The sequence below is a fragment of the Rana temporaria genome, chromosome 1 (assembly GCF_905171775.1).
Source record: "Rana temporaria chromosome 1, aRanTem1.1, whole genome shotgun sequence".
NCBI classification, from domain to species: Eukaryota; Metazoa; Chordata; class Amphibia; order Anura; family Ranidae; genus Rana; species Rana temporaria.
The window spans coordinates 372,690,752-372,718,653 of record NC_053489.1 but is presented as its reverse complement, the minus strand read 5'-3'; the positions used below and the strand labels follow the sequence as shown (position 1 = coordinate 372,718,653).

Below are 27,902 nucleotides of genomic sequence, written 5' to 3'. Positions count from 1 at the left end.
ATGTAAAGGGGCCCAGAGGTGCAGGGTGCTGTGAAATGTAAAGGGGTCCAGAGGTGCAGGGTGCTGTGTAATGTAAAGGGGCCCAGAGATGCAGGGTGCTGTGTAATGTAAAGGGGTCCAGAGATGCAGGGTGCTGTGTAATGTAAAGGGGCCCAGAGGTGCAGTTGTGGAGACCTAACCTACCTAAGACAGTGTTGTATCACAGTGGCTTAGCTATGTTAACTGTCTGACGTTTTTGCTTCTTGGGGGGGGGGGGTTAATTTACAGTGGTATTCAGCAATGAGGGGGTTAATGTACTTCCACTGATGCATTGGTGACACCAGTGTCAGTGTTTATTACCCCTATTTGGTGCAGCATGAAAGGGTTCATAAACACTGACACTGGTGTCACTAATGCAGCACAAAGGGGTTAATTACCTGCCACTGGTCACCAATGCATCAGTGGCCAGTGGTGTATTTGATACTACCCACCCCATACACTCCGCACCCCCCATAATTGTTTATTTTTTTGGTGGGGGAGTGGATCTTGGGTGGGAGTTCCCACACTTTTTTCCCCAGGACTTGACCCCTGATTAATATTATAAATAAATACCATCTCTGGGTATTTTAGTGTAGTGCCCCTAGTGGTGGGAGACATATTGTGCTTATTTAAAATGAATAAGGAAATAATATGTAAATAATTATTATATATAGAAAAATGTAGGGTAAAGTATTCGAAAAGTCCTATGTATGATTGGAAATGGGAATTAGGGCTCAATGGTAAACTATTTATTTTATTAGATATTAAAAATGTTAAATATTTGATATTAGAAATTGGTCAGAAAACAATTGAGATCTAAATCAATATTCAAGCCTGAGGGCTGGAGGGTCTTGAGTTTAAAAATCCATCGGGTTTTGTTTTGTGATATTTTGATTTTCTTATTCTTTCCTCTCCAGTGGCCCTTGATTTTGTATATTCCGTAGAAAGTCATGCATGTGGGATCTCTGTTGTGGTAGTCTCGGAAGTGTCTCGAGACACTATGTTTATTGAATCCCTTTTTAATGTTTAAAATATGTTCCCGGATCCTGGCATGCAGCTCTCTAGTTGTTCTAGTTGTTCTTCCGACATATTGTTTCTGACATGGGCACTCTAAGACATACGTTACATGCATGCTGTTGCATGTTATTAGTTCCTTTATATTGTAACTAGATCCATTTGCCGTGGAGATAAAATTGTATTTTTTTCTTATTGGTCTTTTTACTCTCCCTGCATGGGAGACATGTCCCGCACTTATGGAAGCCTTTCAGATTTTTTAAAATCTTAATCTGTTTCGGAGGATCCAGGGCATTGTGTACAAGACGGTTTCTAAGGCAAGGAGATAAAAGGTTTGTTCGGTATTATGGTCTTTAAAACTTTATCTGATTGGAGAATGGGCCAGTACTTTTTTATTATGTTTTTAGGGCTTTATGTTGTATGTTATATCCTGTTAGGAAGGCCATATCCATATGTTTTTTATTATTTTTGGTATCTCCATTGTCATACGTTCCCTATCTATACATTTTACTTTTTCTTTTAGTACTACCATCTCTTTTTTTGTTGAAGCCTTTTTCTACAAACTTGTTTTTTAATGGAATTTGCTTGAATTTCATAGTCTTTAGCATTGCTGCAGTATCTGTAGACTCGCATCAGCTGCTCTTTTGGGATATTGGTTATCTATTGTCTATGATGGCAACTGTTGGTTGGGATGTATCCATTCCTGTCTGTTTTTTTTTTAAAAGTCCTTGTTTTAATACATCCGTTCTCATTAAAGATTACATTTTGTAATTCTTCTTCTGTGCCCCTCCAGATAATCATAATGTCATCAATATATCTTCGGTACATTTTGAGATTAGCCCTTTGCACACTATAAATTTGTTCTTCCTCCCAGTGGTTTAAAAATATGTTGGCCACACTGGGGGCATACTTAGCCCCCATTGCTAGGCCCTTAATTTGGGTGAAGTACTCACCCTTGTTAAAAAAATTGTTATGGCTCATGGCTAGCCTCAGCCCTTCAATAATGTACCCTATCTGTTCTTCTTTTATATTGGTCTGGTTGTGTAAGGCCCACTCTATGCTTTGTATCCCATCCTTCTGTACTATATTAGTGTATAATGAGTGTAGTGCTACCTCCTCAGGAGCCGCTGGTTGATTTGGGATCTACTATCTATTTTACTTGGTTCACCCCTATTTAACTGGCTCGAACCCTCCCTTGACACATCAGAAGTCTGGTGGGAATATTGTGACCTCTGCTGGGCCGGGGTCACAAGAGCAGGCATGCAATATTCAATGACAACGTGACAGTAATATTACCTGCTTTACGGATGGTCCCTCCAAACGAGAAAATACACTTCACACAGTAGTAAATTTAAACCAGAAGAATGAGTTTACTTTATATGAACTCAAAGAAGACAAGCATAAGTTTAAACCACAAATGGGCAACTGTCACACATTAACACACTATGATTTCGCAAGGGCCCTTGTGGGAATCAATAATAACAGTAATGAAAAGATCTAAGCTAGGAATGGTACCATTTGGCTAAACTAAACAGGCAGTCTATGCTCGCGAGCTCCTCCTAGTGAGCGATCCCGCAGGACAGCTAAAGACCGCGTTGAGGCCAGTTGGTGCACGTTGGGGTTTGTAATCCGCAAATGGTAAATGATGAAAAGGAAGAAGGTAGTTAAGCAAAGTATCCTGAACAGCAACGTTGGTGAACTGATCCCTCGTCAGCGTCAGTCACTTCTGTATAATGACTATAAATTTAAAGGGCCTACACATACAAACATGTATCTCCGTCCTGTGGGGTGGCACTAGGTTAATTGTCTAAATGGAAAGTTTGAAGCTGAGCATGTGCTCTCTCACCCGACAGGCCCGATCTGCCTGAGTTCTCCTCAGAAGGCGCGTTGATAAATCACTGCTCCACAGCACAAGGATCCCGGACGAGGATTCTCCACTGTTTCAGTTGTCAGCAGGGTCATCTCTCCGGGAACACGGGCTGGATACTGGAGTCTTGCTTCCTTCTGGATGTCTGGTCTCTCGGTGGATTTAGGCCCAAGCTTCAGGCCTAGCAGCACGGCAGTGCTGTCCTCGGCAGCTCCGCAGGGGTGAGGATGCTGGTCCCGAGAGAGCAAGAGCAGCCACACCCTTTCCTTAAGTAACCTTCCTCATAAGTCTGTGCGGAGGTGTCACATGTTCAAATGATGCAAGGCATTGTGGGAAGCGTAGTCTGTTTCTCCTAAGAGTCAATGGAGTCCATATCTCCTTCTACTTGAAGTCCCACAATGCATAACTTTCTTAAAGGTATCTTACATATTTACAAGTGTGAGCAAAGTTCCGGCGGGGATGGCCTGTCATTAGAATCTGACAGGGTGACCCCGCTACACACTCCCCCCCCACTTCAAATCTTTGGTCCCCAAAGAGGGCAACAGTATGTATCCTGATACATGCTTTTCAAAATACAAGCAGAGAAAAGTTTGTTAGAACATGCAAGGTAATAAACTCTGTGCATCACTTCTTACTTTGCTCAAAGCTAAACAGCTCATGGTCTCACATAGAGCGAACAGAGGATCCCCCCACCAATCGTCAGGTATGGGCAGACCACTCTGTTCACTGTTTGTTTGCCAACACTAAGGCATTAGATTCAGATGTGTCAGGGGGTGAGCAGGGGTTACCCTCCACTAAATTTACAGCTGGAGGATCACACAAGACATTGGACCTCTTTGAGGTGAGTATAGCTGTGAAGGATGCTTCAGTTTAAATTCTCCCTGCTAAGTAATATTGTGTGTGGGTTAAGTGTAACAGGCTTTTGAAATGTTAATGACCCTTCCTCAGCCAGTACTATTTCAAAGGGTAATTGTGTGTGTGTGAAGGAGCCCTATGGTTACTGTTTACTGTGATTAGAAGGGGCTCATGTTAATTATTCTGATTGCTTCATTTTGGTAATTATCCCTTCTATGTGCGGGGCCAGGCCGTCTAGATAATGTATTCTGTACAACTAGTAATTACCTTCACTGATGTCATTATCTAAAGAAAATGTGTTTTCAGGATCGACTCCGAAAAGTCTGCCTATCATCTGTATGGAAGCCCCCTACTGTGTGTGAGAAGGGGGTGGATATTTCATTGTTCCTTGATTGAGGATTTAGCTTGAAAACTGTATATATACCCAGCAGCAAGCTGCCATTAAAGTGTGTTGTTCCAGCAGTAAGCGTGACCCATGTGTGGCTTATTATGACGATTCCAGGATGGGATGTTCTTTTATGGGGAGAAGGGAATCTTTGACGGGGATATCATTCTAATACCGTCACAATTGGTTGGCAGCAGCGGGATTTTCCCTTCTACTCTCCTTTACACCCGGATTCCAAGCAGACACTGGAAGAACTACTGGAAGTTCGTGGAAGGATTGCTAGCAACAAAACCAAGCGGGTCATCATAGCAGAATCAATGGAGCTAGACCAGGAGGACGGGATTGCAGCAACGCCAGCAGTACAAGAGATGGAGACACCAGTGATTCAGGAGGAGGAATCGCCAGCCAACAAGCTAATGAGAGAGAAGCTAGAATGGTTCGGTCCGAACCCAAACGGCGGATGTGGTGCTGAAAGTGATGGACATGTTAGTAAACGCAGAACTACAGAAGGATAAACAAATAAGAGACACAGAACTACAGGAGGCTAAACAAATAAGAGACGCATAACTACAGAAGGATAAACAAATAAGAGACGCAGAACTACAGTTAAAATTGGCAGCAGTCCAACAAGCAGCCGCACATTCTCCAAACAGTGAGTACAGCACAGCAGACGCAAGGAAGATTCCGTTTAGTGCTTTTAAAGCTTTTGATGAAAAGGACTGTGAGATTGATAACTACCTGGCAGATTTTGAGCGACAATGTAACCTGCACCGAATAGCTAGAGGAGAGTGGGTTGCAATATTGTCAGGCAAACTGTCAGGCAAAGCTTATGATGCTTTCCGGACCGTGCCAGATCAGGATATCCATAGCTACGCCTGGGTTAAAGAAGTGCTCCTGGCTCGTTATGCAGTAACCCCAGAGTCCCACCGACAGAAGTTCAGGGACTCACGCAAAACCACGAAAGACTCTTACGCGGAATGGGCATGCCAGTTATCCCTGTCGGCCTCTAACTGGGTTAACAGCAGCCAGGCCACCACCGCAGGGGACATTTTGCAACTAATGCTCCTGGAGCAATTTTACAATCACATCCAGACGGATGTCAAAGATTGGGTGAGAGATCGCAGGCCCATGACTCTACCAGAGGCCGCTAAGTTGGCGGATGAATATGCGGATACTCGCAAGACGAACCAGGTCACACCACAGGTACAACCTCCACGACCAACGGCGCCCTCACACCCACCAGCCACTAGATACCCACCTCCTAACAGACCGGTGACATCTAGCCCTCGCTATCCACGCCAGGAGGACAACGAACAACGCTGCTTCCGGTGCAGACAGCTGGGCCACTTCAAGCAGAATTGCCCCATGAACGACAACACCAGGTCAAATTGGTCTCAACCTGGGTACCGCCCACCAGCAGCAGCCCATTGTGTAGACTCGGCTTGGGATCTCCAGGAGCTGGGTCAGGAAGAACCATTGGGCACCCCTTACGAAGCCCTCATGGTACAATCTGTTATTACGGACAACAGGGAACACCATTGTCAGCTGGTCATGGGCGACAGCCATGAGCCGGAGGGGCCCTGGAGGGAGCTGGGCAGAAAGAGGCACCGCCGGCTACCCCCCAAGAAGAAGAGGTCCTGGAAGCCGTATAACAAGCTGACCTGGGAGGAGAAGAAGCGACTGGAGGAGAGGGAGTCGCAGCGGGCGTCCCAGATGCGGGCCGAGATGTTCGCCAAGGGCCCACCGGTGGCCCCTTACACCACCACCCAGTTCCTGATGATGAAGGACCACGTGGAGAGCCTGCAGGACATGAGCAAGCAGGAGCTGATCCGTGAGTACATAGAGCTGGAGGAGTGCATAAGCCGCATGGAGGAGGAGAACAACCACCTGAGGTCACAGCAGGCTGACCCCCCCAGGCTCCATGAATTGGAGATGGAGCTGGAGAAGCTCAAAGAGGAGAACCGGCGGCTGCGGAGGGAGCAGAGGGTGGCTGACCCTATGGGGCACTGATTCCCCCCCCCCCCCCCGAACTCTGAGCACCAGTGCTACAGCATTTCAACAAATATAACTTTTTCTTTTTTTTTATGAATCTCCTGTGATTGTCACTTCAGAGCCATAACCTGCCCCCTCCCATAGCGGGACACCTAGACGGCGGCGCACAGACCCATTCACTGTCTTCACACTGACTTCTGGTGACTCTGCAGATCGCGAAAAGACTTGGGGACTGACCGGCGTGTGATCTGACGACCCTGTGACATACCTGAGTCGGAAGCAGTTGCCAAGGGAGGTCAGTCACGCCAAACGGAGTTAACCTCGGACTAAAAGCTCTGAACACGTCAACCCTACTGGACCAGGGAAGGTCAAACTGGGTTGCCGGAGCAGGGAGAAAAAGGGGGGCCATTGTGAAGGATGCTTCAGTTTAAATTCTCCCTGTTAAGTAATATTGTGTGTGGGTTAAGTGTAACAGGCTTTTGAAATGTTAATGACCCTTCCTCAGCCAGTACTATTTCAAAGGGTAATTGTGTGTGTGAAGGAGCCCTATGGTTACTGTTTACTGTGATTAGAAGGGGCTCATGTTAATTATTCTGATTGCTTCATTGTGGTAATTATCCCTTCTATGTGCAGGGCCAGGCCATCTAGATAATGTATTCTGTACAACTAGTAATTACCTTCACTGATGTCATTATCTAAAGAAAATGTGTTTTCAGGATCGACTCCGAAAAGTCTGCCTATCATCTGTATGGAAGCCCCCCACTGTGTGTGAGAAGGGGTGGATATTTCATTGTTCCTTGATTGAGGATTTAGCTTGAAAACTGTATATATACCCAGCAGCAAGCTGCCATTAAAGTGTGTTGTTCCAGCAGTAAGCGTGACCCATGTGTGGCTTATTATGGCGATTCCAGGATGGGATGTTCTTTTATGGGGAGAAGGGAATCTTTGACGGGGATATCATTCTAATACCGTCACAATAGCTTCCTCAGAACACTCTCCCAATTGGCTATAGGTCAGTCTCTTTGGTGGATTTATGACTCTTCTTTCCTTTGGTTCTTCCTGTATTAAAGGAGTTTTCCACCTTTTTTTACGTTTATTAAAAGTCAGCAGCTACAAAAAGTGTAGCTGCTGGCTTTTAATAAACAGACACTTACCTGCTCCACGGCTCCGCTCCTCGCCCCCCCTCGCCGGCCGGCGTCTTCATTCTTAGTGTGGGCACCCGGCAGTGACAGCTTTTGGCTTCATGGCCGGGCACCCACTGCGCATGCGCGAGTGGCAGTGCGCATGTGCGAGCGGCGCGGCGCCGTCCGATTGGACAGGCGCTCGCCTACAGGGAGGGGCTGTGAAAAGGCGATTAAGCTAATCGCCTTTCCAGCCCCTCGACGGAAGGAGGAAGTGGGACAGGAAGTCCCTTTCTCCTGAAGCCCCCACTCCCCCCCCCAAAAAAAATTACATGCCAAATGTGGCATGTAAGGGGGCCAGGAGTGGGTTAAGCGGAAGTTCCATTTTTAGGTGGAACTCCGCTTTAAGGAGTTAGGAAGAATAAGGTCTATTTCATTGTTCTGAAGAGCAGGATCATCCTCTGTTTCTGACACAACAGATTCATAATCTTCAGAAGCATTTAAGTCTCTATTTAGTGGGCTTGAGGCCTCCATGAATTCTTCTGTAGAGTACAAATCAACATCGCCCTCCAATCCTTCATTAAGCTCAGACTGTGGTATGAATTCAGGGGCTTTTGGCTGAAGTGTCCCACTACTTGTCACTTCAGATGAGGGCAGGAACGAAGTACTAGGCTCTGGCTGTTGAGGAGACCATAACCACTCTGACCCTATCCATTCATCAGCGGACTCTTCTTCATCAGATTCTGCGGATATTGCTTGAGACCTAGTAACTGGCCCAGAGGGTTTTGATGTATCTGCGTAGGCCAGAACAGGGGCAGTGGTCAGGTTCTTCTTAAGTTGAACAAATGCCCCCTCACATTCAGGAGTCCATTGATCATGAATAGATTCTTTGGGTTTTCGGGGGCCTATGTGAAGCTTCCCCGGTTTTGCAGACTCGGAAGTATCATCTTCATCTTCTGTCTTAAGTAGCTCGTTTAGGGGTTTGGCAATTTTTGCGAATCCATCCACGAATCTCCTGTAGTAAGAACAGAACCCCAGGAATGACCGCAACTCTGTCACATTGGTGGGTCTAGGCCAGGAGGTAACTGCCTCCAATTTTTCTGGGTCTGTTGATATCCCTTCTGCAGAGACTATGTGCCCCAAGTAATGAACAGACAATTGATAGAACTGGCATTTCTCTCTGGACAGCTTCAGGCCTTCATCATGCAGTCGCTTCAGCACCTTTTCCAATCTCTGTTCGTGTTCTTCCAGAGTCTTCCCAAACACAATTACATCATCCAGGTACACCAACACTAAGATCAGGTTCATATCCCCTACAGTTTTCTCCATTAATCTCTGGAAGGTTGCTGGGGCGCCTGATAGCCCCTGGGGCATGCGATTAAACTCAAAGAAACCCACTGGGGTGATGAAAGCCGTCTTCTCTCTATCTTCTGGGTGCATGGGGATATGATAATAACCACTCTTCAGGTCCATAACACTGAACCACTTAGCTCCTGACAGACTCTGTAGTGCATCCTCAATCCAAGGGGTAGTGTACTGGTCAGGAAAAGTCCGCTTGTTGAGGGTTCTGTAATCGAATCACAACCTCAAAGAGCCATTTTTCTTCCTTACTACTACTATGGGGGAAGCATAAGGGCTCCTGGATTCTCGGATAGTTCCGGTCCTTTTCAGTTCTGCAAGCTGCTCCCTGAGATCTTCCAAATCTGTCAGGGGAACTCTTTGGACCCGCTCTCTGAAAGGCTTGTCCTCCCTCAGTCGGATCCTGTGGGTGGCGCTTTTTGCACATCCGACATCAAACTCGGTCTTCGAGAATATCTTCTGCCACCTGCTAAGTTGAGCTTCCATCCTCTCTTTCCATCCTGGGGAAAGTTCAGCACCATCAGGCTGGTGACCCTTCTTTGAGTCTTCTATCTTTTTGCCATCCGCCAGATCGTACGGGCTGACGGAGGTGGCTTGATGGACCCGGCCCAGTAGCACTCTGGCTGGCACTTTCACAGGGCTGGCGGTGGGTTTCCGAATGTTAACGGATACCCATCCACGATTTTTCTCCGGTACCTTCAATGAGATCACTTCAGGTATCACTTCCAATCCCTCTGAGGGTCGACCCGGGTCGGGTTCAAGGACGAGAAATGGGCCCGGTTGAGACCAGGTAAGTTTGACTGAGGCCCTGAAACAAGTTATTTCTCCAGGCTGCAGGATCCTCATGGTTTTTCCTAACCACCAGATCCTGCCCACTCCTTCTTCAGGGATATTTTTCTCCATCACCAGCTGGTGGAACACCCTCCTTAACATTGGATGGACCCTTTGAGCTGAGGCCCCTGCTGCTTCAATTAAGGGGGTCAGAAGTCTCCGGACCAAAGCCGTGTTTGTCCCTATGATGAGGGAGCTCTTATGGGACCCTGGGGGCCGAGGGCAGACTATCGCCAGGGTGTCAAAGGTCTCTGTGACTCCAGTTATTGAAGGATCAAAGGTCAGACGTATCGGTAAATACCCATCATAAGGGAAATTCTGGGTTCCAATGCCCCATATCTCTTCTAACTTCTGCAAAGGCAAATGAGAAAGGTACTGATCGTAAAAGTCTCTGTACAGAAGAGTCACTTGCGCTCCCTTATCCAGGAGGGCCTTGGTGTAGATTCCTTCTACTTGAATGGGCACTAATGGGGAAGGCCCCACTAAAATTCTGAGGGAACTTCCGAGGTATGGTTTCCCCTCTTCCTCCTGTAACTTGTATTCTCACTCCTCTCTTGTGAGGATTCCTTTTGGCCCCTACCCAGTCACATGGGCGGTAATTTGGAGGTGATCTCGGAGGGAGTTTCTCTTTCTGCCTCTGTCCCTTTGTTTCTTGTTTCACGTTGGAGCTGTCTACAATAGGTGGGCTCCCGGTTGACTCCTTCACCAGGGCCCTCTGAAGTTTTCCGCCGGCCTGTACTTTGGTTGGTCGGCGTTGACCGGGCTGGGGCAAACTTCTCTAGTGTGTCCTATCCCTCCGCAGTTGAAACAGAAAATAAACCTTCTTGGTTTATGTGGTTGGTCGTAAGGCCCATAGGCAGGCTTCTCAATTTCATCCCTTCTGGTCTGGTAAGGGGAAAACCCTACTTGGCCGGTTAAAGCAGCTACTATCTTCGTCAATTGAGACACTTGTGTCTTTAGGAGCTCAACTTGGGGATCATGGTCCTCGGTGGCCAAAACACGCACTCGTGCAGGAGTTTCTGTGGCTTGGTACTTGTTCTTTTGATCCAGGAGGTCCTCCTCCTGTCGAATGATCCAGATCAGATCAGGATACTTCAACACTCCGCTTCCCTTTTGGGTTCGCAACTGAAAGACGATGGGGTCAATGGGCTGGGCTCCCCTTACCACTTGTTGGAAGCGTGTTTTGTCTACTTCTTTGGGATTTATCCCTTTCTTTAACAACATCCTGTGCAAGATCTTATCCAGGCGGCTGACAAATTCAGAGAGTTTTTCTCCCTTCTTTTGAAAGCAGTGCTCCAATTGGCAACGGAGCTCACTGATGTCTTCAATCCTCCCGAACACATTCTGTAGGACGTCTAGATAATCTTAAGCAGTGCAATTGTCTTTACTAAGCTTGAGGTTGCGTAAAGCCTCTAGGGCTGGTCCTCTGAGGCTTTCCATGATCCTTTGCTTCTTATTCTTCTCTGGGATTCCCCACTCTTCCAGAGCTTGGGCAGCCCGATCCATCCATTCTTCAAACCCGTCTTCTGAAGATGGCACAGGGTGTCTCCCGGAGAAAGCTCTGAGTTTTCTATATCCTGTGATCAAACAATCTGGAGGATCCTTCTTGCACTGGGCTACGATCTCTTCCAGGACTGCACATAACTCTGGGTTTATGTCCTTGAGCAGTGTTTTGGCAGCCCCCTTCACTGTTTTCCCTGGGGCTCCCATGGGTGCCGAAGTACTAGGAGAAGTGAGAGGAGTGGCACTAGAAGAGGAGGGAACAGCTGAGTCTTGTTCGGGTTGTATCAGAAAAAGTTTTGTGCCATCAGTGGTCTTCACACTAGGTGTCTTAAAACAGTCTGGAACCCCATCTGCCCATTCACATAGGGCATAGGTGTGGGGGTTGGTATCATCCACCCTCGAGTTCATCACCCAGAACTTCTGGCCTGGGGACAAAGTTTCCAGGACTGAGAGTACTTCCTCTTCACTCCAAGCTTCTCCCCACACTTCAATCACTAAGCCTTTCTTTACAGGAACACCCTCTTCGATGCACCACCTGGTTGCAGCAGCTGCATCCATGGCTGATCTTGGCAAGGGGGAGGTTCAGTATAGGGGATATTTGATAGTTTGAAAAGTAGAATCCCGGACGTGCCCCCACGTGTAGCGCTACCCCCTCAGGAGCCGCTGATTGATTTGGGATCTACTATCTCTTTTACTTGGCTCACCCCTATTTAACTGGCTCGAACCCTCCCCAGACCCATCAGAAGTCTGGTGGGAATATTGTGACCTCTGCTGGGCCGGGGTCAAAAGAGCAGGCATGCAATATTCAATGACAACGTGACAGTAATATTACCTGCTTTACGGATGGTCCCTCCAAACGAGAAAATACACTTCACACGGTAGTATATTTAAACCAGAAGAATGAGTTTACTTAATATGAACTCAAAGAAGACAAGCATGAGTTTAAACCACAACTGGGCAACTGTCACACATTAACACAATATGATTTTGCAAGGGCCCTTGTGGGAATCAGTAATAACAGTAATGAAAAGATCTAAGCTAGGAATGGTACCATTCGGCTAAACTAAACAGACAGTCTATGCTCGCAAGCTCCTCCTAGTGAGCAATCCCGCAGGACAGCTAAAGACCAGGTTGCAGCCAGTTGGTGCATGTTAGGGTTTGTAATCCGCAAATGGTAAATGATGAAAGGGAAGAAGGTAGTTAAGCAAAGTATCCTGAACAGAAACGTTGGTGAACTGATCGCTCGTCAGCGTCAGTCACTTCTGTATAATGACTATAAAGTTAAAGGGCCTTTAAGTATTAGCTGGAGGCCAAACATGTATCTCCGGCCTGTGGGGTGGCACTAGGTTAACTGTGTAAAGGGAAAATTTGAAGCTGAGCATGTGCTCTCTCACCCAACAGGCCCGATCTGTCTAAGTTCCCCTTAAGAAGATGCGTTGATAAATCACTGCTCCACAGCACAAGGATCCTGGACGAGGATTCTCCACTGTTTCAGTTGTCAGCTGGGTCATCTCTCCGATCTCCGGAAACACGGGCTGGATACTGGAGTCTTGCTTCCTTCTGGATGGCTAGTCTCTCGTGGATTTAGGCCTAAGCTTCAGGCCTAGCAGCACGGCTGTGCTGTCCTCGGCAGCTCCGCAGGGGTGAAGATGCTGGCCCCAAGAGAGCGAGAGCAGCCACACCCTTTCCTTAAGTTACCTCCCCTCATAAGTCTGTGCGGAGGTGTCACATGTTCAAATGATGCAAGGCATTGTGGGAAGTGTAGTATGTTTCTCCTAAGAGTCAATGGAGTCCATATATCCTGCTACTTGAAGTCCCACAATGCATAACTTTCTTAACTACTTAACCCCCGGACCATATTGCTGCCCAAAGACCAGAGTACTTTTTGCGATTCGGGACTGCGTCGCTTTAACAGACAATTGCGCGGTCGTGCGACGTGGCTCCCAAACAAAATTGGCGTCTTTTTTTCCCCACAAATAGAACTTTCTTTTGGTGGTATTTGATCACCTCTGCGTTTTTTATTTTTTGCGCTATAAACAAAAATAGAGCGACAATTTTGAAAAAAAATAATATTTTTTACTTTTTGCTGTAATAAATATCCCCCAAAAATATATAAAAAAACATTTTTTTCCTCAGTTTAGGCCGATACGTATTCTTCTACATATTTTTCGTAAAAAAAATCGCAATAAGCGTTTATTGATTGGTTTGCGCAAAAGTTATAGCGTTTACAAAATAGGGGGTATTTTTTTGTCATTTTTATTAATATATATTTTTTTACTAGTAATGGCGGCGATCAGCGATTTTTTTTTTCGGTATTGCGACATTATGGCGGACACTTTTGACACATTTTTGGGACCATTGGCATTTTTATAGCGATCAGTGCTATAAAAATGCATTGGATTACTATAAAAATGCCACTGGCAGTGAAGGGGTTAAGTGTGTCCCTTGTGTGTTCTTACTGTGGGGGGGGGGGGGGGGGGCCTCACTAGGAGAAACACTGATCCTCTGTTCATACATTGTATGAACAGAAGATCAGCATTTCCCCTGCTGACAGGACCGAGAGCTGTGTGTTTACACACACAGCTCCCGGTCCCCGCTCTGTACCGAGCGATCGCGCGTGCGAGCCCCTAGTGGCGGCTGAGAGAGAGGACGTTATACTACGTGCTCTCGCCCACGTAGAACGGCGGTGCGTGGTCGGCTAGTGGTTAAAGGTATCTTGCATATTTACAAGCGTGAGCAAAGTTCCGGCGGGGATGGCCTGTCATTAGACTGACAGGGTGACCCTGCTACATGAGTTCACATCGATTGTGACTAATATGTCATTTTCTGTTACCTCCACATTTTTCAATTCATTGATTAGTTGTCTACTGTCCTTTAAATAGGATTTTCTTTCTTTCAACAGTGGTTGCAGGAACCCGTCTATATATGCCCCTAATCTTGAAAATAGCGAATCTATGCCGCTTATTATGGGCCTCCCTGGTGGTTTATTCTGATCCTTATGGATTTTGGGAACTGTAACAGTCAGGGGTTAACACCATTTACGATATTCCATTCAACCAACCCAAGACAGCTTATCCGACACTCCACAATCCAGCAGACACGATCCATAAGAATTCCCCTCCCAGAAAGACGAGACACACGCTCTGTTCTCACTGGTTCAAATGAATTAATGCTTTAATGGTAACTCAGCCTTGTTATATACAGTTACAAGCATGCTACAGTAATCACAGGGACAATGAAACTCTCCACCCAAAACATCACACAATGGGTGCTTAACGAGTTCCCCCCAATCCACATCCCAGACAGACATTCGGGCACCGAATCTAGAGGAGTTAATTACTACAGCTGACAAGTCACATTCCACATCTATTATCAATAGCATTTTCACACAATACAGTGTCATTAGCATACACAATGAAATATCTTAGGAGCAGACCTAATTAACACAATAGAATGCAATCACAGCTTTCATCACTACAGCCAGGTAGCTGGATGTGATTACCATCAATTAACATCTTAACAGTATCAGACTTAATTAGCACCTCAATAGTCTATGGTATACATTGAATGAGACACTCTTATTGACCTGTTGGGGTCAGAATAAACCACCTGTAATATGTCACGATACTGCAATACATGAATTATCATTAATGTCCCATCTCATGTAATCCGAGATATCAATTCTCAGTCATCCTATGCCCCTAAGGGACATAGGATGATACTAGACCCAAGAGTCTTTGGTGAAGCTGGCACAGGAGTACCTCACATCCTTCAAAAGTCTCTGGGTATCACAGGCCATTCCGTTACAGGAACATAATATATAACTGGTGTTTTTGACGTCTCTGGAGTGAGGAACCTTGCCTATTTCTTTGTAAGAATGCCAATATCTTCTCCTTTTTTCACAAAAGCCCTTAGTTTCTTCTCATACTCTTCTTTGGGGTTCCCTTTTAGTTTTTTGTACATGTCTTGTATATTCAGAAGCAGTGGCGGCTGGTGCTCCATTTTTTTGGGGGGGCGCAAACAAACCCCCAACCAACCCTCCCCCACCCCACTCGCCCGCAATAGGGCCTACAGGCAGACAAACAGACAGATATGCAGATAGATAAATAGACATGAAGATAGGTAGATATATAGATAGACAGACATGCAGATAGATAAATAGATAGACAGACATGCAGATAGATAGACATGAGACATGCAGATAGATAGACATGAGATATGCAGATAGATAAATAGACATGAAGATAGGTAGGTAGATAGATAGATAGATAGACATGCAGATAGATAGATATATAGATAGATAGATAGACATGCAGATAGATAAATATATAGACAGACACGGGATATGCAGATAGATAGATAGATACAGTAGATATGTAGATAAAGAGATATACAAATAGGTAGACAGATATATTAGATAGATAGATAAGTTAGACAGACAGATAGACATGCAGATATATAGATGTGTGTGAGAGAGATACAAACAGGAGAGAGAGAGAGAGAGAGAGAGAGAGATACAAACAGGAGAGAGAGAGAGAGAGATACAAACAGGAGAGAGAGAGAGAGAGAGAGAGAGAGAGAGAGAGAGAGAGAGAGAGATACAAACAGGAGAGAGAGAGAGAGAGAGAGAGAGATACAAACAGGAGAGAGAGAGAGAGAGAGATACAAACAGGAGAGAGAGAGAGAGAGAGAGAGAGAGAGAGAGAGAGAGAGAGAGATACAAACAGGAGAGAGAGAGAGATACAAACAAGAAAGAGAGAGAGAGAGAGAGAGAGAGAGAGATACAAACAGGAGAGAGAGAGAGAGATACAAACAGGAGAGAGAGAGAGAGAGAGAGAGAGAGAGAGAGAGATATACAAACAGGAGAGAGAGAGAGAGAGAGAGATACAAACAGGAGAGAGAGAGAGAGAGAGATACAAACAGGAGAGAGAGAGAGAGAGAGAGAGAGATACAAACAGGAGAGAGAGAGAGAGAGAGATACAAACAGGAGAGAGAGAGAGAGAGAGAGAGAGAGAGAGAGAGAGAGAGAGAGAGATACAAACAGGAGAGAGAGAGAGAGAGAGAGAGAGAGAGAGAGATACAAACAGGAGAGAGAGAGAGAGAGAGAGATACAAACAGGAGAGAGAGAGAGAGAGAGAGAGAGAGAGAGAGAGAGAGAGAGAGAGAGAGATACAAACAGGAGAGAGAGAGAGATACAAACAAGAAAGAGAGAGAGAGAGAGAGAGAGAGAGAGAGAGATACAAACAGGAGAGAGAGAGAGAGATACAAACAGGAGAGAGAGAGAGAGAGAGAGAGAGAGAGATACAAACAGGAGAGAGAGAGAGAGAGAGAGATACAAACAGGAGAGAGAGAGAGAGATACAAACAGGAGAGAGAGAGAGAGAGAGAGAGAGAGAGAGAGAGAGAGATACAAACAGGAGAGAGAGAGAGAGAGAGATACAAACAGGAGAGAGAGAGAGAGAGAGAGAGAGAGAGAGAGAGAGAGAGATACAAACAGGAGAGAGAGAGAGAGAGATACAAACAGGAGAGAGAGAGAGAGAGATACAAACAGGAGAGAGAGAGAGAGAGAGAGAGAGATACAAACAGGAGAGAGAGAGAGAGAGAGAGAGAGAGAGAGAGAGAGAGAGAGAGAGAGAGAGAGAGAGATACAAACAGGAGAGAGAGAGAGAGAGAGAGATACAAACAGGAGAGAGAGAGAGAGAGAGAGAGAGAGAGAGAGATACAAACAGGAGAGAGAGAGAGAGAGAGAGAGAGAGAGAGAGAGAGAGAGAGAGAGAGAGAGAGATCACTGTCCCCTCCAGGGATTTACTAGTGAATAGGAGAAGTAATAGATCGGAACCAGTCCCCCATGGCCCCCCTTCTCTCCCCTCTCCTGCTTGGCACATGTCTCTGAATCAGTACACTGTCGGCTGAAACTTGATTTCTAGGTCAGCAAGTTGAAGCAGTGTGCCCTCCACCTTCAGTCCGATGACTGTCTTTAAATCACAGTATGCTGCTGTAAAGGGAAGGACAGGGGTTTCAGATAACACAGTACCTTGATTTTCTTTTCCATCCACGGGCTCCGCAGGTCAGGGGCACTTCTGACTTCCTACTGACACAGATAAACCGGAAGTGACCTCTGGGGAAATCACCGCCCATGTGCGGATAGAAAACCCCACAGCACGGGGAATGCCTGAAAACGAAAGCCTATTGTCGCACTGCTTTGCGCCGCAACACTCAAAAAACCCAGCAAACGGGTCATCTCATAATGCAATCACATGATTGCATAGGGATCATGCTCCCCCATAGTGCACTTGTCCGGCGCCCATACACAGTGCACTTGTGCACTTAAAGAACTTTTTTTTTCTTAAAGAACCATTTTAAAACATTTTGTTTTAAAAAAGGCCTTTAAAAAAAAATATATATATATTATTTATTTATTTTTTTGTGACTAGCACTGGGGGGAGGGGGGAGGGGTGGCGCCCATGCACCCCCTATGGATGGGCCGCCACTGTTCAGAAGCCTGGTAATTTCTGTTTCGTAATCTTGTTTATTTAAAATTACAATTCCCCCCCCCCCCCCCCATTTGTCTGCGGGTCTGATAATTATATTCATCCTTTTTTAAATTTCCTTGATGGTCTTCCAAATGTTATTCTGTTTGGAATTGTTTAATTTTAATTTCCTAATATCCTCTTCCACCATTTTCTTAAAAACTGTTAGGCCCCGTACACACGACAGAGTTTCTCGGCAGAATTCACCGAGAAACTCGGTCAAAACCCGGATTCACCGAGAAACTCTGTCGTCTGTACAGTTTTGGCTCGATGGAGCCGCCGAGGAGCTCGACGAGAAAATAGAGAACATGTTCTCTATTTTCTCGTTGTTCTATGGGAGAAGCCGTCCCGCCGAGCTCCTCGGCGGCTTCATCCCAGAACTCGACGTGCTTGGCACGTCGAGTTTCTCTGTCGTGTGTACGGGGCCTTAGGCTTTCATTATGCTGTGTTTTTGGGTTAAACGTTGAGTTATTTCTCAGGTTTGAGTGCTGATAATTTGTAACGCTAATCCCTGTCTGGTTTCCTTAACAGTGTGACAGAGTAACAGTGTGCTATGCCAACCTGCCCCCGCAGCTATGGACACGGAGGTCTTATGGCGGATGCAGCAAGTGCTGACTGACCTTGATGATCCTGTTTCTGCATGGGATGATCTTGGATGGAGGAATGTGCCTGTCCATCAGTATGCCAGAGAATCGGCAGTGGAAAATCTGGATATTGCCATCCCCAAAGATGAAGTGCTGACAGCAGGGCAGAGTACTGCTAACCTCTGCCCAGCACCGATAGCATCTTCTGGGTTCCATGGACAGGAGATGGTGAACCTCTATCCCCAGACACCAGTTGCAGAGACAGGGGATTTGATAGACTTTTCTGCTGAGGAAGAACAACCTAAGGAGCCTTCAGCAGAAGAGCTGGTATCAGGGCCACACGTCACTATGCTCTGCCCATCACCAACAGCAGTTTCTGTGGAGTTGCAAGGAACTTCCCCAGCTAAAGCGCTGGTCACCGGACAGAGGGTTCAAGACCTCTGCCCCACCACTGTGGCAGTTCCGGAGGCTCAGGGTGAGAAGGTGGCGATCACTTTCCAGCAGCCGATACAGGGGGAGAAGGGAGAGGAGGTGGACATTGTCCCTCCCCAACAGTTGGCCAGGGTGGAGAACGTGGCCTTTCCTCCCCAGCAAAGATCCGTGCATCTGGGAGACAGTACCACAGACATGTTGTCCCATCAGCCAGATGAGGGAACGGAAAAGGAAGCAGCTAGCTCACCTCCTCAATGGGCAGATACAGTTTGGGTGTGGAGGAATCCAGCCTCCTTCCCCAATGGTTAGCCGGAGCGGATGATATGGAGTCCCCAGCAGAAGTGCTGGCAAAAGGGCAGATCGCCGCTGGCCCCGGCCTAGCACCTACAGTGTCTCTACAGCTTCAGGAAGCTGGGGTGGTCGGCCAAGCCCCGGAATGTTAAAAACCACCCAGCTGAAGCCCTGGCAGCCGGACAGAGAGTCAGTGACCTCTGCCCCACACCTACTGGTGTCAACTACTCCTTGCAGCCAAGATTGGAGGTCATGCGGACAGACAATGTGAGTTCACTTTGTCCAACTAACACATGTCAGACCAGGTGGAGGTCTGGGACCTTGTTAGTCGACTTTTGATGGGGGAGAAATGTGACAGACTCACCCGGGACATCCCCGTATCATCCTATGTCCACTAGGGGCATAGGTTGACTGAGAAATGATATATTGGACTACCTGAGATGGGATTATTATGTAATTATTATCCACAATATATTCCAGGATCTCTGTAAAGAACTATTTACTGTTTGTTGATTCTGAACTCAACGGGTTAATTGTAAGAGTGACACATTCATAATGTTGGGACACATACTGTTAGATGCTAATGTCCTCACCTCCAGCCATCTGTTCTCTGTGCTAATTGACCCTGCTATTGTGTGAAGATGTCCTGTTTAAACTTATGATAATGTGTATTGTATAGCAGGTGAGCAAGGAGACCTGACGTCTACCATGAAAAGGTCATATCTGAGTCGCCTAGTCTGGGTAAATGATTAGTTAATGAGCTCATGTTAATTTATGTTCTGGTTACCTCCTCTATCTGTATATAAAGGTTGTATTCTTGGTTCTATTAAAGACTCCATGTTCAGCAGACAAACAAGTATCGTCTTGTTGTGTGCTTGAGAGCAGCTGGAATATCTGATATCATTATCCAGACTGATAGGAAGCGGTATATGAAGGAAGCACTCAAGCGGAGTGTGGGACGTTCTGTTACAATACTACCCTAGCCTGTCTATATACTACCCTAGCCTGTCTATATACTACCCTAGCCTGCCCATATACTACCCTAGCCTGTCCATATACTACCCTAGCTTTCCCATATACTTCCCTAGCCTGTCTATATACTTCCCTAGCCTGTCTATATACTTCCCTAGCCTGTCTATATACTTCCCTAGCCTGTCTATATACGACCCTAGCATGTCCATATACTACCCTAGCCTGTTTATTTACTACCGTCGCCTGTTTATATACTACCCTAGCCTGTCTGTATACTACCCTAGGATAGAGCCAGTCAGGCTAGCCAGAGAGAGATCACCCCAGCTGGACTGTCTGCAGGTCACAGGTGAGTCCTGGTCCATACACCCTGTCCTCTCCTCCTTCCCGGGGGGAGACTACATGTGGCCATGGAGATTGCTGGGCTGTAGGGGTGATTTATTGAAAATTGTAAAGTTGACTGTAAATGTAAATGTCATGCCCATGTCATGTGTGGGGGTATGGGGGGCTCCCTATTATATCTGGTTGATTGAGGGATGGTTCACACCAGCACATGGTCGTTGTGGCTAAGGTGGGCTGTGTGTGCATTTCCCATGCAGCAGATGAACACATTACCCTTATTATCTGCTGCATGTGGGTGCCAATGGGCCAATGTGCTGTATCTGCCAATGTTTGGTTAATGGCACACCAAACGAATGCAGTGTGTTTTTAAAAGTAGTGCAAACGACTTTTTCCGCAGTCTGTTACTTTTTTGCAGCCCATTCATATGAACAAACTGCCAAAATGCTCCCCACAGGAAATCGTATGTTCCCATGTGATCCTGGTATGAACTGGTCCTTAACTTAAAGGGGTTGTAAAGGTTTGGGTTTTTTCACCTTAATGCATCATATGCATTAAGTTGAAAAAACACCTCGCTGTTACAGGCCCCCCGTTTTACTTACCTGCCCTTTACAATCACTTTAAGTTCACACTTCTGTGTTTAGTGCAAAATCAGACTTCCTGATAAATGAAACTTTGGTTTTAATTATCATGATATAAAATAATGGATGTAGGGGCCTTTTGGTGGACGTGATTTTTTTTTGGGGGGGGGGGCAGCATTTTATTCTTGGACCCAGGCAGCACATTGTCTATGGCCAGCATAGCTGCAGTTCAGACCAGTGCTGTAGCCATCTAGCTAAGTATAAATGTGTGTTTTTATTGGACCCCACACTGTATTGGTAGGGATGAGCCGAACAACCCCCTGTTCAGTTCGCACCAGAACTTGCGAACACACCAAAGGTTTGTGTGAACTTTAGAACCCTATTAAAGTCTATGGGACTCGAACGTTTGAAATCTAAAGTGCTATTTTTAAAGGCTAATATGCAAGTTATTGTCCTAAAAAGTGTTTGGGGACCTGAGGCCTGCCCCAGGGGACATGTATCAATGCAAAAAAAGTTTTAAAAACTGCCGTTTTTTCGGGAGCAGTGAATTTAATAATGCTAAAAGTGAAACAATAAAAGTGAAATATTCCTTTAAATTTCGTACCTGGGGGGGTGTAAAGTTAGCATGTGAAATATCGCATGTTTCCCGTACTTAGAACTGTCTCTGCACAAAGTGTCATTTCTGAAAGGAAAAAAGACATTTAAAACTGACTTGCGGCTATAATGAATTGTCGGCTCTGGCAATTCAGAGCGAATTCATTCATAAAAAAAAAATAGCATGGGGGTCCCCTCAAATTCAATTACCAGGCCCTTCAGGTCTGGAATGGATATTAAGGGGAACCCCCCTGTCAATTTAAAAAAAAATTACGTGGGGTTCCCCCCAAATATCCATTCCAGACCCTTCAGGTCTGGTGTGGATTTTAAGGGGAACTCCACCCCAAATAAAAAAAAAATGACGTGGAGTTCCCCCAAAAATCCACCCCCCCTCTCCTGAACCGTACCAGGCCACATGCCCTCAACATGGGGAGGATGTCCCCATGTTGATGGGGACAAGGGCCTCATCCCCACAACCCTTGCCCGGTGGTTGTGGGGGTCTGCGGGCGCTTATCAGAATCTGGAAGACCCCTTTAACAAAGGGGACCCCCAGATCCTGGCCCCCCTATGTGAATTGGTAATGGGGTACATTGTACCCCTACCATTTCACGAAGGAAGTGTAAATAGTTGGAAAAAACACACACAAAAAAGTCCTTTATTAATAAAAAAAAAGAAAAAAATCCAGCGGCAGTAATCCACTCGGTCCGGCTTCCTGCATCAACGTTGTCTGTATCCAGCGACGGGTGATCTCCTCTCCAGCGATGAGAAGATCTTCCGGGATCCACAGAGCAGCATCGCTGGTCTCCTCTCTCTCAGACACAGCCCAGCGGAATGACGTGGGTGAAGCTTTGACATTTCTTATATAGGGGAGGTGGGGCCACCTGTCACGTGACCCCGCACCCTCTGACGCACCCTCTGCTACATCACTGGGGAAGCCCAGGTCTTCCCCGTTGTGTCAGAGGGGGCAGGGTCACATGAAGGGTGGCCCGCCCCCCCTATATAAGAAATGTCACAGCTTCACCCGCGTCATTCCCCTGGGCTGTGTCCGGCGGAGAGAGGCGGCCTCCGATGTTGTGCTCTGGAGCTCTGGATGACGGAAGATCTTCTCATCACTGGACCGGAGAGGAGATCACCCGTCGCTGGATACAGACAACGTTGGAGCAGGAAGCTGGGAACGAGTGGATTATCACCGGTGGATTTTTTTTTTTTTTTTTTTTATGTGTGTGTGTGTGTGTGTTCTTTCCAACTATTTACACTTCCTTCGTGAAATGGTAGGAGTACAATGTACCCTATTACCAATTCACATAGGGGGGGGGCAGGATCTGGGGGTCCCCTTTGTTAAAGGGGTCTTCCGGATTCTGATAAGCCCCCTGCCCGCAGACCCCTACAGCAAGGGTTGTGGGGATGAGGCCCTTGTCCCCATCAACATGGGGAGGATGTCCCCATGTTGAGGGCATGTGACCTGAAGGGTCTGGAATGGATATTTGGGGGGGAACCCCACGTCATTTTTTTTTTAAATTGACGGCGGGGTTCCCCTTAATATCCATTCCAGACCTGAAGGGCCTGGTAATTGAATTTGGGGGGACCCCCACGCTATTTTTTTTTTTTCATGAATGAATTCGCTCTGAATTGCCAGAGCCGACAATTCATTATAGCCGCAAGTCAGTTTTTAATGTCTTTTTTTCTTTCAGAAATGACACTTTGTGCAGAGACAGTTCTAAGTACGGGAAATATGCGATATTTCACATGCTAACTTTACATCCCCCCTAGGTACGAAATTTAAAGGAATATTTCACTTTTATTGTTTCACTTTTAGCATTATTAAAATCACTGCTCCCGAAAAAACAGCCGTTTTTAAAACTTTTTTTTTGCATTGATACATGTCCCCTGGGACAGGTCCCAGGTCCCAGGTCCCCAAACACTTTTTAGGACAATAACTTGCATATTAGCCTTTAAAATTAGCACTTTAGATTTCTCCCATAGACTTTAACAGGGTGTTCCTCAGCTTTTCGAATTTGCCGCGAACACCCCAAATTGTTCGTTCGCCGAACAAGCGAACAGGCAATGTTCGAGTCGAACAAGAGTTGGACTCGAAATCGAAGCTCATCCCTATTTATTGGACCCCAGTCACTTGTAGTTTTTTTTAAGCTGCCCACACGCTGTTAAATTTTTCTTAATCAATGCTAGCAGCATGAAATGGAAGGATGAATTCCTCTTCCTGGGCTACTGAAATTCTTACAGCTACAGGCAGTATTTGTAAGAATACCCAAACAGCGTCTGCATCTAGTTCAATGAAGCTGCTGTTCAGTCAGCAGTTTTCCATGGGGCTACATTGATTTTCAGTTAAAGAATGTTGGGTGGGAACGGTATGACCAATTTTAGTCAAAGTCCCTGTATTTAGTTTATGTGGTCTCATTACACAATGCCTTGTTCTATTATGCAGATAATAGCATAACCTCTTGGATCTTACATATTTCAACAGCATGAAGAACGTGTTCTTAAAAGAATTCGTCGCAAAATTCGGAATAAACAGTCAGCTCAAGAAAGTAGAAAAAAGAAGAAGGAGTATATGGATGGATTGGAGATGAGGTATGACTATAAATCACATTTGAAATGGATAATCAGAACAATCCTACTATGCTATTACATTTTTATTATTTAAATAAGTAGTTGATTGACATCATCTCCTTTCATGTAGCCAGTTGTGTGGTTAAGTCAATCAGGTTGTCAATAGGGATGAGCCGAACAAGCCCCCCCCCCCCCGGGGGGTTCGCACCAGAACCTTCGAACGGACCGAACGTTCGCGCGAACATTTAGAACCCCCTTGACGTCTATGTTCGAATTCAAAAGTGCTAATTTTAAAGCCTAATATGCAAGTTATTGTCGGAAAACGGGTTTGAGAACCCGGGTCTTGCCCCAGGGAACATGTATCAATGTGAAAAAAAAGTTTTAAAAACGTTCGTTTTTTCTGAAGCAGTGATTTTAATGATGATTAAAGTGAAAAAAAAAGAAAAATTCCTTTAAATATCTAACCTGCTGGGTGTCTATAGTATGCCTGTGAGGTGGCACGTGTTTAGAACTGTCCCTGCACAAAATGAGAAATATAAGAAAAAACAAATTGAAAACTGCTTGCGGCTTTAATGTAATGTCTGGTTCCTGCAATATGGATGAAAATCATTGAGAAAAATAGCATGGGTTTCCCCCCACTCCCAACAGGTCATTACAAGCCCCTTTGGCCCTATATACTTTGAACAGCATTATACAGGCGGTGCAAACAAGACAGGCACTGTAGGTTTGTTAAGTAGAATGTTTGTAATTTTGAACTGGTACTTTTTTAAAGTGTAGCTCCAGCCATAAAATCTATTTTTAAGCTTTCCTGAAAACATAGAGAAGGGTTATCACCCCTGTAAACATGTGTTTTGCTGTCTGTGTGCATCTGTTAAGAAGATTGCAATTCACTTTCTGTCCCAATGACAAATGATGTTTTGAAAATTTGAGTTTTTTAGTGAAACAAGGATTGGTGATAGAGCATTAGTGGACAGGAGACACCTCTTACAGAAGAGAATTTCCCTTCCTAGGGGTATATTTCCTCTCACTTCCTGTTGTCTCCTTCCGTTTGCAAGTAGGAGTCGTTTGTAAGTTGGATGTTTGAAAGTAGGGGCCTGCCATGTATACTCTGCAGAAATTTGGGGCCTAGGTGTTGGTTGTAAGCCCTCATAGTTAGTCTTGGTGGGTGCTGGAACGCCCTGCTGTGTGAACTATTATATCAAGAATTGTAATTACATGCCATTGTTGAACAGTGGTAGAAAAATTGGGCCTTTGGTGCTGGCGCTGGTGCCACAACTCTGTAAGCCCTCACAGTTACTCTTGGTGGACACAGGAATGGGTCCTGCTGTAAAATATTAGATCAAGAATTGTAATTAAATGCCCCTGTTGAACAGGGGCTGAAAAATTGGGCCTTTGTTGGTGGTGGTGGTGGTGCTGGTGCCACAACACTGCAACCCCTCACAGATACTCTAGTTGGAATGCAGCAATGAGCCCGCTGCAAAGTATTGCATCAAAAATTGTAATTACATGCCCCTGTTAACCCCTTAATGCCCGCCGCACGACTATTTACGTCCGCAAAATGGCACGGACAGGCAGAAGGACGTATATATACGTCCCTGCCTTCTAGCGGGTGGGGGGTCCAATCGGGACCCCCTCCGCTGCGTGCGGCGTGCGGATTCCCTCGGGGAGCGATCCGGGACGACGGCGCAGCTATTCGTTTATAGCCGCTCCGTCGCGATCACTTCCCGGAGCTGAAGAACGGGGAGAGCCGTATGTAAACACGGCTTCCCCATGCGTCACTGTGGCAGCGTATCGATCGAGTGATCCTTTTTATAAGGGAGACTCGATCGATGACGTCAGTCCTACAGCCACACCCCCCTACAGTTGTAAACACACACTAGGTGAACCCTAACTCCTACAGCGCCCCCTGTGTTAACTCCCAAACGGCAACTGTCATTTTCACAATAAACAATGCAATTTAAATGCATTTTTTGCTGTGAAAATGACAATGGTCCCAAAAATATGTCAAAATTGTCCGAAGTGTCCGCCATAATGTCGCAGTCACGAAAAAAATCGCTGATCGCCGCCAATAGTAGTAAAAAATTTTTTTTATAAAAATGCAATAAAACTATCCCCTATTTTGTAAACGCTATAAATTTTGCGCAAACGATAAACGCTTATTGCGATTTTTTTTTACCAAAAATAGGTAGAAGAATACGTATCGGCCTAAACTGAGGGGAAAAAAAATTATATATGTTTTTGGGGGATATTTATTATAGCAAAAAGTAAAAAATATTGCATTTTTTTCAAAATTGTCGCTCTATTTTTGTTTATAGCGCAAAAAAATAAAAACCGCAGAGGTGATCAAATACCACCAAAAGAAAGCTCTATTTGTGGGGAAAAAAGGACGCCAATTTTGTTTGGGAGCCACGTCGCACGACCGCGCAATTGTCTGTTAAAGCGACGCAGTGTCGAATCGCAAAACCTGGCCTGGGCATTTAGCTGCAAAATGGTCCGGGGCTTAAGTGGTTAAACAGTGGCAGAAAAATTGGGCCTTAGGCACTGGTGCTGGTGCCACAACACTGCAACCCCTCACAGATACTCTAGTTGGAGCGCAGGAATGAGCCCGCTGCATAGTATTGCATCAAAAATTGTAATTACACGCCCCTGTTAAACAGGGGCAGAAAAATTGGGCCTTAGCCACTGGTGGCGGTGCCCAGAACCAAAAATGTTCTTACAAGCTATCAGCATGATCATTGAGGAGGAAAAGAATAGTCACTCAGCAAGCATAACAGTATAGTCACTCAGCATCAGCATAGGCAGTCTTGAAGGGATCTGACATGTAAAAAAAAAATATTCAGTTACATCAGCATCAGGTGCTTGGTAGCTGGTGGTGATCCAAGCCTGATTGATTTTTATGAAGGTCAGTCGATCGACCGAGTCGGTGGAGAGGCGCACCCTGTGATCGGTTACAAAGCCTCCAGCAGCACTAAATGTGTGTTCTGAAAGAACGCTGGATGCAGGACAAGCCAGTAGCTCAATTGCGTACTGTGCAAGCTCTGGCCAGTGATCCATCCTCAAGACCCAGTAAGCCAGAGGATTTTCGGTGGGAAAGGTGTCCAAGTCTGATCTTGCCCCTAGGTATTCCCGGACCATGTAAAACAGATGCTGGCGATGGTTGCTGGAACCGGTCATACCTTGGGGCTGCGGACTAAAAAATTGTCTGAACGCATCGGTCAGACGGCCACCTTCTCCACCGCTCCTTCTGTGACTGACCGAAGCCTCAGCAACACGTTGTCCAGGACCTGGATTTTGTACCCCCCAGTCTCTGGGAACGCATTGCACAGACCTTTCTGCAAGGCCTCCCGAAGATGTCTCATCTTCTGCTCCCTCTGCGCCGGCAAGATAAGGTCCGCAACCTTATTCTTGTAACGTGGATCAAGGAGAGTTGCCAGCCAGTAATAATCCCTCTCCTTGATAGCATGAATACAAGGATCCTTCCGCAGGCTTTGCAGTATCAAGGAGACCATACAACGTAGGTTTGCTGAGGCATTCAGTGCGGAGTCCTCTGGGTCACTGAGGACGACAGGATCCGCAGCCACCTCATCCCAGCCACGTACAAGTCCATGGGTTTCTTGGGACTGTAATTGATCCCTTGAAGACTGCTGCTGATGCTGAGTGCTAGGCTCCACCTCCATGCTGACACAATGCTCCTTCTCTTCCTGTGTGATAGGCAAGCAGGAACACTGTCTGGATAAAGGGGGCCTTGAGAGGTAAGGAAGTCCTCCTCTTCCTCCCTCTGTTCTGCCTCAAGTGCCCTGTCCATTTTTCTATGCAGCGTGTACTCCAACGTGTGAATAAGAGGGACAGTCTCACTGATGCATGCACTGTCACTGCTCACCATCCTTGCGGCCTCCTCAAATGGTGACAGGACAGTGCATGCATCCCTGATCATGGCCCACTGGCATGGGGAAAAAAAATAAGCTCCCCTGACCCAGTTCTGCTGCCATATTGGCACAGATACTCATTGATGGCCCTCTGCTGCGTGTGCAGCCGCTGCAGCATGGCCAACGTAGAGTTCCACATGGTGG

General features: G+C 46.1%; 1 protein-coding gene across 1 annotated transcript in view; it reads left to right on the top strand.

Annotated features, from left to right (window-relative positions):
- Positions 1 to 27,902, top strand: part of CREB3L3 (cAMP responsive element binding protein 3 like 3) — a 543,910-nt gene that overhangs the window by 289,495 nt on the left and 226,513 nt on the right. The window contains exon 5 of the mRNA XM_040322512.1: positions 23,747 to 23,853. Coding sequence (XP_040178446.1) covers positions 23,747 to 23,853 — 107 coding nt within the window. The remainder of the gene's footprint in view (positions 1 to 23,746; positions 23,854 to 27,902) is intronic.